Source organism: Neolamprologus multifasciatus, chromosome 3 (assembly GCF_963576455.1).
Source record: "Neolamprologus multifasciatus chromosome 3, fNeoMul1.2, whole genome shotgun sequence".
NCBI lineage: Eukaryota > Metazoa > Chordata > Actinopteri > Cichliformes > Cichlidae > Neolamprologus > Neolamprologus multifasciatus.
The window spans coordinates 18,159,154-18,178,625 of NC_140441.1; the positions used below are offsets into that span (position 1 = coordinate 18,159,154).

General features: G+C 37.6%; 2 protein-coding genes across 2 annotated transcripts in view; both read left to right on the top strand.

Annotated features, from left to right (window-relative positions):
- LOC146521826 (uncharacterized) overlaps positions 1-3,533 on the top strand; it is a 32,524-nt gene extending 28,991 nt beyond the window's left edge. Inside the window, exon 4 of the mRNA XM_085140600.1 lies at positions 481-3,533. Within this exon, the coding sequence (XP_084996726.1) occupies positions 481-495 (15 nt within the window). The 3' untranslated portion in view covers positions 496-3,533. The remainder of the gene's footprint in view (positions 1-480) is intronic.
- A 9,153-nt stretch (positions 3,534-12,686) lies between these two features.
- LOC146521827 (uncharacterized) lies at positions 12,687-18,278 on the top strand. Its single transcript, XM_085154103.1, has 5 exons — positions 12,687-12,699; positions 14,556-14,624; positions 15,803-15,851; positions 15,935-18,120; positions 18,214-18,278. Exons 1-4 carry the CDS (start codon positions 12,687-12,689, stop codon positions 18,060-18,062), a joined length of 2,259 nt encoding a protein of 752 aa, XP_085010229.1. The 3' UTR covers positions 18,063-18,120; positions 18,214-18,278.
- Positions 18,279-19,472: the final 1,194 nt, after the last annotated feature.

Below are 19,472 nucleotides of genomic sequence, written 5' to 3' on the forward strand. Positions count from 1 at the left end.
TATAAAGTTTACAGCATATCTTGTCACTGGAAATTGTTTGCACTGTTTATATATTTATATTATTTACTGTAGATATTGGTTAAATAGGCTTTATGTTGTGAAAAACTGAAATCTGGAAATTAAAATAGTTGTGCCTTATTTTGTTGATGTTTTTACATATATTCCTTTTGAAAATACTAAAATTTGTATATTTATTAATTTTTCTTTGTCTGATAGCATTTATTTAAAAAATAAATCGGACATTTCAAACAGTTACTCGCTACTTGAGTAGTCTTTTCGCCAAGTACTTTTTTACTCTTGAGTAACGTTTTTAACGATTACTTTTCACTTTTACTTGAGTAATAATATTTTAAAGTAATGCTACTCTTACTTGAGTACAATTTTTGGATACTCGACCCACCTCTGTTTAAATATTAAAAAAGCTAGCAAGATTTTATTTTTTATGCTGTAATAAATGTTCTTTCTTTTAATTACACTCAGGCAGGCAGCACCTGATTGATAGTCACCTGATGGCCCCCTTGGAGAGCAATAACACAGAAAGAAATGCGTCAGAGACTGTAACAAAATGTGTTGTATCAAGTGACGTAAAAGAAGAAAAAGAATACTTTGCCTTCAGCTTGTCTTTATCCCACATGTCTGTGACAGTGAAAGACCTGGTTTTGCAAGTTGCGTGTTATTTTCATTAGCTCACCTGCCCATTGATGCGAAGCAGAATGTTACATAGATTAGATAGGCTGTAGCTCTGAAAGAAATAGTGTACAGCGAGAAGTAACCTGAGTTTCATTTATGCTCTGAATTGTTGTAACAATGACTGTAAAAGTGAGCCGAGCACTGACATGTTCGTGGTGGTTGTGGTGTTTAAGTAAGGTACACTGCACTCCTCTCTTTGCTTGAATTCAAGTTTCCAGGTGTGTTAACGAACATGATAAAAAAAGAATGAAAAAGAATACACATATGTACAAATTGTGTATAATTTGTGCTTTTTAGTATGCCAAGCTGTTTTTAAGTTCTTTTCTGTGTATAAATGCTCAACAGTCTTTAATCATAATTGAGTTTAACGCATAATTAGCTGCACCAAAGCAAAAGCACTGGAGCACAGTAGTTGCTATTTTTCAAATTTATCATTATTTAAATTCTCATTATTATGTATTATTAGTCAGCAAAATTCTCTCCCAGGCTCAGGCAGCAGGGCTTTGGTGTTTGTTCCTCTTTTCATTCAGAACATTCAAAAAATAGCTTATCGAGCACACTCGATATTCATCATATGAGCAACACCTGCAAAACATTACAGAATTGCTAGATTATACAAAAGCTATTCAAGTTTAAATGGTTTTCAGGGATCGCAAGAAGTGTGACAGTTTCAGAATTAACCCTTTCATGCATAAATTATTCCAACCTCAATCAGGATTTTTTCTCAAGTATTTTTATTCATCTTTTGGCATAAAAAAGGATTTTGGATCTTCATTTTTTAAAGTTTTTTTCAAGGAGTTTTTTTACATGTCCACTTAGGTGGACAACACTGACTGACCAGTGGGTGGCAGGGTGACATGAGTGACACATCAGTGTCCAATGTAGTAGCTCATGTGCTAGTATACCATCAACACTGTCACAAATACAAGAAAACAGTCTTTTAATATCTGTCCACTAAAGTAACCACTATGCGTGAAAGGGTTAAAGCCCATACAGCACATATATAACATGTGTCCAGCTGCCTCTGTCACACAGAGAGACCTGGTGATTAGCACAGTCTGGACATTACAGTAACATTTTAATCAAAGTGTGCTAAATCTGAATGATAATAGGTTTTCTATATCTAATTAACTATCCTGTGGCCGCCATTTGTTTTGATTTTTGACTGCTACTCTGGAAACTGAATACCTGTAAATATTTTGGACTATCAAAATAAAATCTTTGATATAATAAAGACCGTTTAAAATCTGTTTCTTTCTTCCTTTTGGCCTAGTTTTTGTTTCAAACTGCTTACATTTTTCTCCCAGTATTTCTTGCAAAGTTTGAATAGCCATTTTTTATCTTCTGATGGCTCTTCTTAGAGCCTCCTAGCTCATATTGACAGATGACGTTCAAAATCTCTTCAAAAATGTTTTTTTTTCTAGTTCTTTTTGTTATCTGTTTATTCAGAATGTATTACATTTATTTATGCCCAATGTACTCATTTGAAAAAAAGTCTTCATAATTAGGAACTATTCTCAGCCTTTTCAGTATCTACAACGATATATAAAGGTTACCTCACAATGTTGCCTTAACAAATCTTGTTTTAATGTTTTATAAATATGATTTTTGCTTTCTTTGTGTCAAGATTTGTCAGTAAATGTCTGTCTTGTGGTTTTACATCTTGTCATCCTGCATCCATCCAGTTTTTTTTCCTTCCTTTTTCTCCTGTTGTTTCAGTGTGTAATGATCTAAAAGTACTCTAAGCCACCCATGTGTTTGTCAGGAAGATAGCCACTTGTGCACCTGGTTTTCATAACTACTGTGAGAGAACAAAGAAACGAGTGCTTTGCAAGGAATGATTTAATTTTAAAATCTATACATTAAATTCCATTAAATTTTATTTATGCCGTCACGGTGGGAAGGAAAAACTTCCATTTAACAAGAAGAACACCCCGGGATAACCAGTCTCAGGCAGGGCAGCCATCTGCCACTACTGGCTAGAGATGTGAGGAGGGAGTGAGGACAAAAGACACTCATATATCATTACACTCAGTAATCATGATTTACTGCTATTGAAAAGATAGCAGTAAAAAGAAAGTAGTTACAATTGAGGAGTTCACTTGAATAGAATGCATAAAGAACCTCACTTAGGTGAAATGTGAAGTCAAAATAAAGCTTTATTGCTGAGAAAGGAAAAAGGATACAAAACTGGGAAAAATAACACGAGCTATACATGGGACTGAGGGAGACTGACATAATTACAAAGAAGGAATTGAGGGAAGTGAGGACACACGGGGGACACAGTTGACACAAATTAACATGACGCCACAGGGAAAGCAAAACAAGATACGTGAAACATGGAAACACGAGACAATAAAACACAGAACTGGGGAACGTGACACAGGAGTGGAGGAGAGGCAGACGAGAGGGAGTGAAGCAACACAAAGGAGCATGAGGGAGTGAGAGAGAGGAGACGAGTTAGACATGACGGACTGGGGAAACTGGATAAACATGGAATAAACCGGGAAGGGAAAACAAGGCACAATAACTCATAGAAACACACAAACACAGACGCACAGAGGGAGACGCAGAGGGAATAAAATAATCAAGGAACTAAACAGGGACCATAAGAAACTCAAAACAGGATAACCAAACACTATAATATACTAGGCAAATAAACTTAAGACAAGCAAAGAGAACATATACATAGGTCATAATACAAAATTACCAAAAAACAGGAAAACTGAAAACGCTAGGTCAAATGACCCAGGACCATGACACACTCTCAATTTTGTTAAACATGTTTGTTTATACACCTTTCTACATTCAATTATTAGTTATTATTAATCTCTGGCTCTCTTCCATCTTTGTCCTGTCTTCCTCCCAATATTCTTAAGATTCTGGTTCTGACTTTTAGAGCTCTTCATGGACAAGCACCACCTTACAATATATCAATATATATATATATATGTGTGTGTGTGTGTGTGTGTGTATATATATGTCCTCGGGATTCCCATATACATGTTTGACATTCACCTAGAGGTCATTTTTGACCCGAGGACAACACAAGGGTTAACCTTTCAAAAGTGCTTCACACAGAAATACCAAGGCATAAAACAAAAACAGACAAAAAGTTAACCAAATGTTATTCTAAATTTTAGTTGTTTTTTAAAAGAGACTACTGTGTCCATCAATCTTAAGCTCAGAGGAAGACAGTTACAGTCTGGGGGCCACAGTGGAAAAGCTCTGTCTCACTTAGTTCTCAGTCTTGAATGCTGTATGACAAGTAGGCCCTGATCACATAACCTCAGGGAATGGTGGCTATATATATATATATTAGGGGTGCAACGATACTCGTATCGATATTGAACCGTTCGTTACAGTGCTTTCGGGTCGGTACGCATATGTATTGAACAATACAAAATTTTTAATTTATTTTATCAACTTTCCTTCTGACGGTGCTGTCTGTGTTGAGCGCTCAGTGGAGCTGCGCTCGACAGTGCAGCCTAGGCGGAGTAGTCGAATGCAGATTCACTGAGCGCAGGGCAAGCTAGCGAATGTATGAAAACTAAGAATGCTGGGCCAACATGGCCCAGGATCATGACAGGTCAAGTACAACTGGGACATCTATGACTACTGGCTTAACGACACCTGGATCAACGACTGGGCCAACTACAACTAGGACAACTACAATTACTGGGTCAACTCCTCTAGGGTCAACAACAACAACTACTGGTTCAACTACAACTGGGACAACTATGACTACTGGGTCAACTCCACCACAATCAACAACAACTAATGGGTCAAGTACAACTGGGACAACTACAACCACTGGGTCAACCTTGCTTAGCCTTGATAGCATAAATCCCTGATTTGAACTATGTTTGTTTACCTGTTTAACTCTGAATTCTTATCCATGAATGAAGTAATTTTAAGCATCTGATCCACTGAAAGAGTACCCACCTTTGCTTCCATATCATCTCAAATTCCAGATACATTCCACACAGTATGCATTTTGGCTATATGCTAATATGATCAGTTTAATTTCATCACATGTTGTATTTACCCCTTATTTAATGAGGGATAAAAAAAGAATCTATAGTCAAGAATACACATATTTGTGGAGGCGTCATGACATAAATAGCAGAATATATATGCCTTTTAAAACCAAGGGTAAGCATCTTTGAGCCTTGCTTCACTGATCCCCAGTCGAGTCCTATAAACTGTTACTGTACTTTAACTGAGTTGCAGTATTGTATATATTGACAGAGCTTTTTGACCATAAACTACTTCAAAGTTAAATATTAACATTGCTCAAACATGGAGAAGAACTAAGAGTTACTCGCTAAAGAAAAACGTTGGGAACAAAATCAGCTGAAACATTAAGTGAGCTTAATATTGCTAGGACATCCTTGAGTAATTTGATAATGCGAAAGGCTGAAAGAGATGTCCTTTTTGCCAGAAAACATCTTTTTGAATCAACTAATAAGCCTAACCGCTTTCTGGCTTGTCTTGCATGGAATACTCCATCAAGTTCTTTTATCACAGCTATTGTGGATGTGAATGGTGAAAGGCAAGTAGGAAACTGTCAGATTAATAAGTGCTTTAGAGAATTCTATACAAATTTATACCAGTCTGAGATGGACATAACAAGGCTTAACTCAGGCTTTTTCCTAAATGACTTAGTATTCCCTCAGCTCTCTGAAGATCAGGTTAGCCTGCTTTTTTATGAAAATACTGGCATCATATACAGAGATGGGCAGTAACGCGTTACTGTAATCTGATAACTTTTTAAAAGTAATTTACTATTACTTACTATTACTATTTTTTACTATCGCAAAAACGGTAATTAGATTACCGTTACTTTCCTGTTGGAACGCTGCGTTACTAAAACTGTGATTTTTTTGCGAGAATGTCTCATGACAGTGACGTAAGCGAGTACGACGTTCGTGACAACAGCTGTGTGCAGATCAACAATGGATAATATATCGAGTACAGGAGAGAGTATGAGCGTGCAGCGTTTAAAGCGTGGATGTACTGACCTTTGAGTTTGATTCCATAAAAAGTGACAAAAACATTAGTGTCCGTTGTGCGTGGGAAGAAAACTTATTTTTACAGCGAAGAAAACCCCCTAAACTTCCAAGCAAGCGCCGAGTGCGCTACAACGTAATGGGAAACTCACAGAGAAACTTGTGGATTCTTCCACTGACTGCTGCGGCACACCTGCACCAGGTCAAACCTCCGCCTACCCCGCTCCTACTTTACAGGTGAAAATAGAGCAACAGGACCGCTAGTCTTTGACTTTATTTATTTTCTGCTGTGTTTTACTTGCATCTATTTGAAAGACTGAGTGTAAACACAAAAATATTTTATTTTATGTGCTGGAATGTGCAGAAAATAGGTTTAAATGTTAAACTAATTTCTTCAAGTCAGAGAATGGTGCATATAATTTAATATTTACTTGATGCATAAAGTTAAAAGATTAAAACTGATAAAATAAGTTAAAAAAAGAGACTTTTCCATTTGATTACATTTTGTATGTTGGATTATGCAGAAAAAGTAGAATTGGGCTGAAAGATCTATCGCTTTATTACCTATTCAGGTTGTAAATCGTGTTTTTAAAAAGTAACTAAGTAATTAATTACTTTTGAAAATAAGTAATCAGTAAAGTAACGGGATTACTTTTTTGGGGAAGTAATCAGTAATTAGTTACTGATTACTTTTTTCAAGTAACTTGACCAACACCAATCATATACAGTACTTACTTCTGAAGAAATTATGTTGGGACCCTGAAAAAAATTTCTATGTACAATAATGGATTTCTATACATGTGACATCAGATGAAAACTTTGGTTGTAAGATTCAAATAATTATTTGTTAAAAGCTAGACATTTTAAATGAGAATAAGAAAGAAACGTATTTTTTGTGCCCTCCTATTCCTGTTAATGCCTTACCTGCCCCCTGCCAAAACTTTGCTACACCCTCCCCTGCACAATCTTTTTTTAGTCATGAATTTTCAGTATTCAAGCAATTTGTTTCCAAAACAGGTGAAAAAAACAAAGAGACAAAAAGAAAACAATTACTGTTGAAATTAAAAATATGATTGACAATCTAATGCTAACAGCATTATTTAAAAATACATAACAATTTCTGTGGTAACAGAAACATAAAAGTCATGACATTATGGCTTCCCTTCACTGGCTTCCTGTTAAATCCAGAATTGAATTCAAAATCCTGCTCCTCACATACAAGGTCTTAAATAATCAGGCCCCATCTTATCTTAATGACCTTCTAGTACCATATCACCCTATTAGAGCACTTCGCTCTCGCTCTGCAGGCCTACTTGTTGTTCCTAGAGTATTTAAAAGTAGAATGGGAGGGAGAGCCTTCAGTTTTCAGGCCCCTCTTCTGTGGAACCAGCTTCCAGTTTGGATTCGGGAGACAGACACTATCTCTACTTTTAAGATTAGGCTTAAAACTTTCCTCTTTGCTAAAGCATATAGTTAGGGCTGGACCAGGTGACCCTGAATCCTCCCTTAGTTATGCTGCAATAGACGTAGGCTGCCGGGGGATTCCCATGATGCATTGAGTTTTTCCTTTCCAGTCACCTTTCTCACTCACTATGTGTTAATAGACCTCTCTGCATTGAATCATATCTGTTATTAACCTCTGTCTCTCTTCCACAGCATGTCTTTTATCCTGTCTTCCTTCTCTCACCCCAACCAGTCGCAGCAGATGGCCCCGCCCCTCCCTGAGCCTGGTTCTGTCGGAAGTTTCTTCCTGTTAAAAGGGAGTTTTTCCTTCCCACTGTCGCCAAAGTGCTTGCTCATAGGGGTCATATGATTGTTGGGTTTTTCTCTGTATCTATGAAGCGCCTTGAGGCGACTTTTGTTGTGATTTGGCGCTATATAAATAAAATTGAATTGAATTGAATTGAATTGAATTAAACGTCATTGTCTTAGTCAATAGGCGTCACTGATGCCACATTCTCAGATGGTTTTAGTAAAAGACTAATAATAGAACAGAAAGCCTCTATCAGTATCTGAATAGCTTTAATGTGTCTGTACCGGAAAATGTACAAGGTGTGTCCTGCACACATTGCGCATGTTTTGAAGATCATCAAAGGGAAAAAGTCATACAAGTCTATAATTGTTGGTGTGATTAGAACCATACCAATACTGCATTACTGTACCTGCAGAAATAACATCAAAAGCTGTAAAAATTAACTAAACTTTTTCAGTGAGTTTGCTGCATACTACCTAAAATCAAATGTTAAGACACTGTACTTTGATAGTCTGAGATGTCTTATATAAAACAAAAATGTTTCACATACGATATACAAACAAACCTTAAAACAGAAACTTTTTTCTTTTTTAGAGCAGTTCCCTCTCTGGACAGTATTTACTTTTTGTGTCATTAGCAAGTGAGCTGGCTTTAAGAGCCAATTCTTTGTAGAATCAAGAAGCGCTGACTCCTGTCAGGAAAGGGCCCGCGTTCAGCTCTTCTAAGAATCCATGCAGCTAGGGCCAAGATTTTATTTTAATGTGCACACTATGCAGCCAACCACATGCATAGGTAGACATTATGTGAAAGATGGATGAGAGGCAGATGCTATGAAGACAGCGATTATAGCGGTATAGGCCAGGTATCGAGATAGACCAGAGAGATGGGGAGCTGGATTTAAATGCTGTCAGAACAGGGTCAACAACAAACTTCTACCTAAATCTAAGAAACACGCACCTGTCCATGCAGCTGGAGGACAGCTTGCTGTCTCCCCTCCACCTGTCATCCACTGACTGGGGATGGGGATTGAGAACGAGTTCTTGTGGAGAACCAATCCCCACAACTCCATTTCCATGAGATTGCTAGTCTGCTTGCCTATTGATCCCTCTTATCTGTTCCAGTTGTAGATGCACTACGATCAGCTGATCTTAGTTAGTTTAGGTAGTTAGTTGGACAATAGTGGCTACTTTCTACAGTGTGGGTATGGACATTTTACTTCTATTTTTATTGCACAAAAGAATATGTGCATGATGTTAAAGTGGAAACTGCTTCCATGACAGAAACAGCTGCATTATTCTGCTAACATGACTTCTGCTCTTTGTAAGCATCTGGACTGTTAGCATCCTAACGCTAAGCTAGCCAAGAACCCAGAGTGAAAGCTGATTGAATGCTGTTTCCAGTCCAGGAGCCACACCCTGAACTTAAAGGTTAAAAAAACTGATGAGCAGTCAGGCTGCAGCTTCCATTTCTACCTGTGCATGTTTCTATAGTAGAATCACAGTGGTTATCCGTTAAATTGTGCGTTGGTAGCTTTGTGTTCATACCTAAATACAAAGAGAAAGATCCTATGTGTGTCCTCATTAGGATACAACATGCACAAGCATTTGATCACGCAGCATGCAGATAATTTTCACAAATTTAATGTCTTTGATATGCAGCTTATGGATTTTATATTTACTTAATATACACACACAAATGTATCAGAGAAATTGCTATTTTCTTAAGTCATCTCTAGTTGTTCATCATCAGTTCTAAAAACGGATGCAATGAGTATGTTTTAAGAATGTATTAACGTTTTATACTAGAAGAAAGAGGAGAATGTGGAGGTGTTTGAGTGATTCAGACTATGCAGCCCACCAAAACTAAATTTGAGAGGTAGTGCCTACAGCATTTTCTTGGAGGACCTGAGAAAGAAAGCTGCAAGTAAAACTGATCAAAGACTAAATACCTGTTGTCTATGAGGTTTTTTTTAAAAAATTTCTGGTTAATGGTTTCTTGTCTATTAGGCACCTTTTGTGTCTTTGTCATGTCCCTGTGTCTCCTGTGAGAATCAGACAGTCCCTGTGTTTATTTATGATTTTCCCCAGTCATGTCTGTGTTTATTCCTTCTCTTTCTCATGTTTGTTTTCTTTTGTTCATGTCTGCCTCTGTCACTTTCTCTCGTGTCTCTATCTGTCTCTAGTACTTTGCCTCGCTCTGTCTTTCATCTCTGTCATGTCTGTCTACCATGTGTGCTATTGTCTTCCCACGTCAAGTTGTATGTCTTAGTCTGCGTCTCCCTGAGTTCCTGTCTTATTTTGATAGTCCTAATTTGTTCCAGCTGTTTTTCTGTGCTGTTTCCACTCTCCTAATCACTGTCTGTGTATTTATTGTGTTATTCCCCTTTTGTCCCTTGTTGGAATGTCAGTTCACCTCCCTTCATGTGTCTTGTCCATGCCACAGGTTTTCTATTCTATGTTCTCAGTGATTAGTTTTTTTCAGTTTAGTTAGTAAAGTTTGACTTTCATTTTGCCTTTTGTTTTATATTCTTGTTTGTTTTTTCTCCCAGGACAAATAATCTGCTTACTTTTTGTCCAGTCCTGTCTCTACACATCTTGAATCAGGAAGTAACCGCTGAAAATAATTTTAGGTACTTAACGCTGACTGTAAATCTTCATTATGAGATTAGTCTGAGATTATGTTTAGCGTCTGTGACGTTAGTTGAGGGTGTGAACACTGTAATTATCTTGTGATGGGAAGCAGTAACAATGATTAATGAGTAAAACTTGAGGAACATGACATGCATCTGTTTAAAAAGACATCTATGAATAGAAATGCATATGTGTGTCTCCTTGTTTTGATTCGTAGTAAATGAGTATGTGTGTTTGCAAACCTTTAAAGGAGCATGAAGAAAAGCATCACCATTCTCTGAGGTTCACTTCGTGCTTTGATGCCATGTTTTCTGCTGCTGACACTAATAATTAATTTGAATAATAATTTAGTGTCGAGCCTAGCACTTCTCCAAATCAGCTCTTTAGTGTTTTACTGGGCCATATAAATTCTTGCTGACCTGTGGAAAAGATAACTTGTTTTTCGGATATTCTAATCAATAATAAACATGAAAACAATATAAATACAATTTTATTACATAAATTGTATTTAAATGAATCCAAATTAGCAAAAATAATGTTACTAAAGCATTGAAAGAAAAATGGTCTAGTACACTTGTACCCCCCAGGAAATGGGAAGTCAGTCTTCAACAAACAGCCTCATTTAGACATTTTGTCCAAATTACCAGTTCATCTACATATTTTAGCTTTACTGTAGACTTTTGCTGTGTAAAACCAACAGTGGTGGATGGGTAGTTCCTTTATGATTCTTTTACTTAACTGCAGGTATAAGTTTTTTAGTCAGATTATGAGATGTCACCTGAATATGCAAGAGAATGACAACTTTCCCACTGGAATATTGAGGCTTCGGTTCACCAGATGCCATCTGTCTATTTGTCAACACACTTTCATGATAGACTGCTCATAATTGTAGGCTCCATGAATTCAATGCAGAAAATGTGACTTACAACGTCAATGGGCCACTCCCAAGTGAAATTTGTTTTGTCTACTTTGTACCTGTTGTTACCTACCACCCTAACTGTCTTCTATTAGGAATGAAACTCACCAGCTCCACCCTGAAAAGTCGACGTTCCAGAAGTTCTCCTTTTGTTTTTTCTGCTGCTTATTATAAAAAGTCTATCACTGTCAGTTTACAAGAAAGTCTTATATAATGACCTTTGTAATCCAGGTGTACACAGTGAAGGAGAATAAAACCACAGTGTTTAATTGTTCAGACACAACATTTTCAACTTACAAATATTTATCTTTTTTTTTAAACAAACTATAAAAAATATTTTGTAAATATTTATGAAGACATTTAGTATGATTTACAAACATATTTGTCAAAAAATTTAATTTATGTAAAGCATTCCCTTTTTTATGTACTGTTTATAAGATTGGGGAAACCTGCAGTCAGCTGAGACTGAAGAAGTCACTTGGATGAGTGACGAAACGTTTCTCCCACTGAAAATGCTACGTGAACAGAATCAACTTTTGGAAAATTGATTATAAATAAAAAGGGAGTTAATAACACCATGTAATCATGTTAACAAAGCTAATCTAGACTACCTAAAATACAAGTTCTAGTTAAATAAATTCTTGATGAAAAAAGGAAGGCTTTTACTGCACTTCATTCTAAGCAGCCTTTGTTAAACGTTGGTATGCAAGGATGAGTCAGTAGCTTGTGACAGTTTACATAGTTATTTAGTCACCTTGCATTGCTTTAATTACAGAATAAAAAACCTCACAAAAGATTAGGTCTATAAGAAAGGGCAAGACCTGTTTCGATGAGCAAGCCATATGACGTCTGGTTTTTAATGCCCTTACTAATCTGCCTTAATTGGTTGATTGTAAAATACAGATTGATTTATTCTAATAAACAAAATTTCCATGGTTCTGGTTCATTATGACTCAGCATTTTCAGTTTCTTGATATTTTGATATTATTCTATATGATTTATGCTCTGATTCTCTAGTTGTGCTATTTTGATTACTACTATTTTATGTTTCAGTTTAATATTGGTTAAGAGTTTAGTTAGGTTCGAGTTAGGTTTTGTTCTTGTGCCCTTGTGTTTAGTGCAGGTTTAGTTCAGTGTCAAGTCTGTGCTTGTCATGTTTCTTGTTTACTTTGAAAGTCTGTCTTGTGTCAGTGTGTCTAGTTTTGTTTCCCTTGTCTCGTTAGCTCTAATTTCTCCCAGCTGTGTTTCCCTCCTGTCTCCAATTCCCTGCTTACTCCACTGTGTATTTAAGCCCTGCATTTGCCTTTGCCCTTTATCGCATTGTGCTCTTATTTTGCTGTGTGGTCTTGTTATGGTCCTGGTTGTTTTTTCTAGTTTTTGTTTCTCAAGTCCAGTCCAGTCCAGTCCAGTCCAGTCAAGTCTAGTTTTGTGTTTGAGGTTTTGTTTTTCTTTTGTGAAACACATTCTTATGTAGAGTCCTGTCTCCAAGAGTCCTGCATTTTGGGTCCACCTCCCTTCTGCCTGCCACACCGCACTCTACATGAAAAATAAACAAAATGTTAAACAATTATGTTAAATAAGGTGCCTAGGATAAATTCTATGACTTCCTGAGCTGAACTGACAGCAGAGTAACAAACACACCGAGAAAGATCAGAATGTAACAGGAGGGTTCAAACTAATAGGGGATGGAAAACAGGGGTACAAACCAGAACCAAGTGAAGCTAGAACTGGGAAAAGCAAGATGAATAGCTCATTAAATTGGTAAGACTTGTCCATTTACAGTAGGGGAAATAATTATTTGAGTCCCTGCTGAATATCTAAGTTTGCTTAATTACAAATACATGAACAGTCATTAATTTTTTTGGTAGCTTAAATTTAATGTAGAGCAACAGATTATCAACCAAGAATCCTGAAAAAAACACATTACATAAAAGTTGATTGAAATAAATATTTGATACAACTTAGACTTATGGCACACAGATTACATTCAGTCGATTACAGATACTTCTGATCTCAACTTGTTGTGTAGATTATAGACCTGCGCAAGACTGAAAGTAAGAAGTTTACCAATTTTTCTGGGTCCCAAACTACTATATAAATGTCATTTTAGTCTATAGTAAGGTGAATGCCAGGCAATGTGTTGCATTGTAATATATCCAATATATCAAAAAAAAAAATCCTGTTTTGTGTATATAAATGTGATACTATTGTCATCAAATGAAAATGGTATGATGCTTTTATAGGGTGTTCTAGATGCATAAAATACCTATAGCTCTACATAATGAAGATGCCATCATGTCTGATATGAATAAGAACCTTCCAGGGATAAGATGTAGCTGTTTGAGAGACTTAGATGTTCAGCTCCCGAGGAGGTGAACATGAAGAGAAACAGACAAACATAAAGACAGGGATTTTGTGCATTTCTGGTTTCATTTTTGGCCAGTAGATCTCACATTGATAGTGTTACGAAATCAGTTTCACCCCGGTTCTTTTATTCGTCGAAACTTCCAGAGACGGCACCGGAACTCAGTAGTTATTTCACAAAACCTTTATTCATCTTTATTCATCTTCATTTAAGCATGCACTTCTAGAAGGGAAGACGAGGCCGATGTCCCTCTGCAAAATCTTCACCCCTTTGTTAGTTACAGCCAGCTTTATAGAGGCGTCCCCATCATAAAACCCCCCCTACGGTGTGCTGCAAACTCTGTGTCTGTGTCTATGTGAGTGCTTGTGTGTGACTGTGTACGCATACCTGTATGCATGTGTGTGCACGTGAGTGAGTGTGCGTGACAGTTAAAACACTGTGGGTTTAGGTGACTCCCTAGAGGTCATAAAACCCATTTCCCTTCCAGACCACAGTTATCCAGTTACAAATGTTGAGACCTTTCACAGTTCAACTGGGGGAGGGGTCTCCTACAATCTACTCCTAAGTTCATAACACAGTCAGCCCTTTATTACATTGAGGGCAGTGTCAGTGTTTCTACAATAATTCTACATTCTATGTTAACACATTTCTAAACTCTAAAACAAGCTAAACATTTCTACAATAGTCAGTGAATTGTTTAAAAAGATAACATTGCAATGTGTACTGAACGCATTTGTCAAAAATACTTGTCTACTGCTCCAAGGTGAACGCCAAAGATGAACTTACAAGATAGATATCATCTGCTTGTCTGCTTGTCTTTAATTTAATGAAGCATTCTGTTAAAGATTTGTGGAAATATATACAGTCAACCTCAAAAGTCTTGTTATATATTTTATGCCTTTTCAGATTATTGAGCGAAAATATTTTAATTCAAAGGATCAGAGGTCAGTTTGTGAAAGAGATAATGTTATGACATCTGATTAGTTCACGTCAGTGGAAAGGTGACTAACAACGCTGCTGACTGGCTCATGAACCTGACTTAATGCTGTTCAGGAATGTTTAGAATTTTTTTTATCTTTTCATCTTCAACTGCTGGTTCAAAAGTATGTGACAAGTATGTGATGTGCGTACACATCACATACTTGTGAAGCAAATATATAACACCTGAACAAACGGGTGGCAACACAAGAGATCAGAAGGGCACAGGGGAAGCATAATAAGGATTCTAAGAATTACAGCACTGGGGTAAGGACAAATTTTATGTCTATGATCTTTATGTAATAAGTTTGTGCTAGGCATTTTGATTTGAAATTGATTGTGCATTAGTTATTGTCATTTATTTTCATTTATTACATTTAACCTAAAATACTAATGGAAAAAAAGTTCTATTGTGATTTGGGGTTTTTTTTTACACACAAGCTCACTGCAGGTAGTGTTTTTAAACTTAAACCAAGCCTTAAAAATTTACTTCACTGGCTCCTAATAATGATCTAAACAGGACCTTGTAAAAGTTTTAAAAAATTGCATGATTATTATTTCCACTTTGTATGACATAGTATATACTACAAAATAAATTATATTATTAGAAAAAACAATAAAAAGTTAAATTAATAAACTGAAGTTGCTTTGTTTTCTGTTATATCACAACTTTTAGAATATAGATTTGTTTTCTGGTCACAAATTTCTGAATTAGAAACTTTCCAACCTTCTTTTTGTGTCCCAGAACACATATTTTCATCAGCCCGGTCTCACTTTAATATCCATGTACACATCTTGATGCATTCTCAATCATCCAGGACAGTAAATCTCCAAAAGTCAGTCATTATGCAAATGTACTGTTTATAAGATTGGGGAAACCTGCAGTCAGCTGAGACTGAAGAAGTCACTTGGATGAGTGACGAAATGTTTCTCCCACAAAACGCTACGTCCAGATGAACAGAATCAACTTTTGGAGATCCATGTACATAATTTTTATCACTTTTGGGGGTTGCAGGGGTTAGTGGAGGCAGTGCGTAACAGACAACTACTTCTTATGTAGGCAGATTTATCTAGGTATAAATGACTTTGTTACTGTCAAATAATAAATAAATAAATAAAATTTGTTCCATTTTCTTTAATATTCTAAAAATGCCAAAGACAATTTGACTTATGCCTATCCACTTGAGTCCATTTCAGGTGAGTGGTGTTTGAGATCATGTCAAAACCTATGAAATTATGAATGCAGAAAAGTACTATCAGATTTTGATCAATCACGCAATACCATCTGGAAAGTGTCTGATTGGCAACAGTTTAATTTTTCACCATGACACTGATCCCAAACATGCATTGGCAAAGTGCCTGGAAAGAGAAAAATAAACAGCAAGTCCATGAATACACACTTATCAATAATAACAACTTGCAATTTATAACAAATATGCACATTGTCAAATATTTCAGGCCACAATGGGTGCTGGTCGAGGCTTGACTGTTTTGTTAACTATTTTGGGTAAGTAACTGAATACATTACAAAAAATCATAATACAGGTCTCAGAAAGAGAAAAAACTAAATGTTATTGTCCATATGCTCAGTTGCTGTTTCAACAGCAGAAACTACGGCAACAACAACTGGTTCAACTGCAGTAACAACAACAGAAACTGCGGCAACAACAACAACAGAAACTGCATCAACAACAACAGAATCTGTAGCAGCAACAACAACTGGTTCAACAACACCTGCTTCAACTGCGGCAACAACAACAACTGGTTCAACTGCGGCAGCAACAACAGAAACTGCGGCTACAACAACTGGTTCAACTGCATCAATAACAACAGAAACTGCGGCAACAACAACTGGTTCAACTGTAGTAACAACAACAGAAACTGCGGCAACAACAACAACAGAAACTGCATCAACAACAACAGAATCTGTAGCAGCAACAACAACTGGTTCAACAACACCTGCTTATACTGCGGCAACAACAACAACTGGTTCAACTGCAGCAACAACAACAGAAACTGCGGCAACAACAACTGGTTCAACTGCAGTAACAACAACAGAAACTGCGGCAACAACACCAACAGAAACTGCATCTACAACAACAGAATCTGTAGCAACAACAACAACTGGTTCAACAACACCTGCTTCAACTGCAGCAACAACAACAGAATCTGCGGCAACAACAACAGAATCTGCGGCAACAACAACTGGGTCAACAGCGGCAACAACAACACCTGGTTCAACAGCAGCAACAACAACTGGTTCAACAGCGGCAACAACAACACCTGGTTCAACAACAACACCTGGATCAACAGCAGCAACAACAGCACCTGGTTCAACAGCAGCAACAACACCTGGATCAACAACAACTGGTTCAACTGCAGCAACAACAACACCTGGTTCAACAACAGTAACAACACCTGGTTCAACTGCGTCAACAACAACACCAGAAACTGGATCAACAACAACACCTGGTTCAACGACAACTGGTTTAACAGCAGCAACAACAACAGCTGGTTCAACAGCAGTAACAACACCTGGTTCAACAACAACACCTGGATCAACAACAACTGGTTCAACGACAACTGGTTCAACAGCAGCAACAACAACAGCTGGTTCAACAGCAGTAACAACACCTGGTTCAACAACAACACCTGGATCAACAACAACTGGTTCAACTGCAGCAACAACAACACCAGAAACTGGATCAACAACAACACCTGGTTCAACGACAACTGGGTCAACTGCGGCAACAACAACACCCGGTTCAACAGCAGCAACAACAACTGGTTCAACAGCGGCAACAACAACACCTGGTTCAATGACAACTGGTTCAACAGCAGCAACAACAACACCTGGTTCAACGACAACTGGTTCAACAGCGGCAACAACAACTGGTTCAACTGCAGCAACAACAACAGAATCTGCGGCAACAACAACTGGGTCAACAGCGGCAACAACAACTGGTTCAACAGCGGCAACAACAACACCTGGATCAACAACAACTGGTTCAACAGCGGCAACAACAACACCTGGTTCAACGACAACTGGTTCAACTGCGGCAACAACAATGCCTATTTCAACAACAACTGGTTCAACAGCAACACTTGGTTCAACGACAACTGGTTCAACAGCAGCAACAACAACACCTGGTTCAACAGCAGCAACAACACCTGGTTCAACAACAACACCTGGATTAACAACAACTGGTTCAACTGCAGCAACAACAACAGAATCTGCGGCAACAACAACTGGGTCAACAGCGGCAACAACAACACCTGGTTCAACAGCAGCAACAACAACTGGTTCAACAGAGGCAACAACAACACCTGGTTCAACAACAACACCTGGATCAACAACAACTGGTTCAACAGCGGCAACAACAACACCTGGTTCAACAGCAGCAACAACACCTGGGTCAACAACAACACCTGGATTAACAACAACTGGTTCAACTGCAGCAACAACAACAGAATCTGCGGCAACAACAACTGGGTCAACAGCGGCAACAACAACCGGTTCAACTGCGGCAACAACAACACCTGGTTCAACAACAACACTTGGTTCAACGACAACTGGTTCAACAGCAGCAACAACAACACCTGGTTCAACAGCAGCAACAACAGAAACAACGACGATGACAACAACAACAACACCACCAGTAGTTCCTATACCAGTTTTTGTTCTTGTAGCAGTTTTGCTTCAACCCTTTATGCCTGAACTCGAAGATAAAAATAGTCCAGAATTTATGGCACTTGCGCAGCAAGTGGTAGTAGTGGTGAGTAAAATACTGAGATTCATTTTGAAGTGTTGTTAAGATTCCAGCTGATTTGAATTAATTAATTAATTTCTACTTGTTTGCGCCACACAGTATGAATTCATCTATAGAGATCGATATGGTGTGCTTTTCAGCCATGTAATTGTCATAGCATTCAGGTAAGATTTTTACTTTTGTTCATTTATGGCAACACTAATCTTATTATCAGTAATAGCAAATAATTAATGTTAATTTAACATATTTAATTAAGAATGGATGTTTTTCCGTTTTTCTTTAGACAAGCTGGGACCACTACACGAGCATCTAATACTGAAGCAGAAGTGCAGGTTGTGTTTGATAACACAATAACACCTGCACAAATCCCAGACGCTAAAGATGTTCAACAAACCTTAGTTGAAGCGGTGTCTAACCCCAACAACACTTTCAACCTCAGTATTGATTCAGAATCTGTCGTAGCAACCCAAGTAAACCGTGAGTAAACAGAAGTCACACATGCCACACCTGAAGTGGTTTATTTTTAGGCAATATACCTGTTCATATTTAATATCATATAGAATTTATTATTTTTTGGAGCATGAATATCTTTCTAGTTATTTATTTAATTATTTTTTCAGATAAAACCAACATAATGTAATGTGCTAAACAGCAGAGGGACTCCTTTAAATGAGATCTACCATGCATAAAAACAACATTGTGTGTTTATGAAAAATGACTTTGTTTTCAACTGCTTTTTTTCTTCCTCTTTGTTTTCTACACCTGTAACAACACCTGGATTAACAACAACTGGTTCAACTGCAGCAACAACACCTGGTTCAACAACAACACCTGGATTAACAACAACTGGTTCAACTGCAGCAACAACAACAGAATCTGCGGCAACAACAACTGGGTCAACAGCGGCAACAACAACCGGTTCAACTGCGGCAACAACAACAACACCTGGTTCAACAACAACACTTGGTTCAACGACAACTGGTTCAACAGCAGCAACAACAACACCTGGTTCAACAGCAGCAACAACACCTGGTTCAACAACAACACCTGGATTAACAACAACTGGTTCAACTGCAGCAACAACAACAGAATCTGCGGCAACAACAACTGGGTCAACAGCGGCAACAACAACACCTGGTTCAACAGCAGCAACAACAACTGGTTCAACAGAGGCAACAACAACACCTGGTTCAACAACAACACCTGGATCAACAACAACTGGTTCAACAGCGGCAACAACAACACCTGGTTCAACAGCAGCAACAACACCTGGGTCAACAACAACACCTGGATTAACAACAACTGGTTCAACTGCAGCAACAACAACAGAATCTGCGGCAACAACAACTGGGTCAACA

What these genes read in the sequence shown, in the direction of transcription:
- LOC146521827 (XM_085154103.1), top strand. An exon ending in CACTGGGGTAAGGACAAATT is followed by an intron (nt 14,625 to 15,802) that starts TTATGTCTATGA and finishes CAAATATTTCAG; the next exon opens with GCCACAATGGGTGCTGGTCG. An exon ending in TGTTTTGTTAACTATTTTGG is followed by an intron (nt 15,852 to 15,934) that starts GTAAGTAACTGA and finishes CCATATGCTCAG; the next exon opens with TTGCTGTTTCAACAGCAGAA.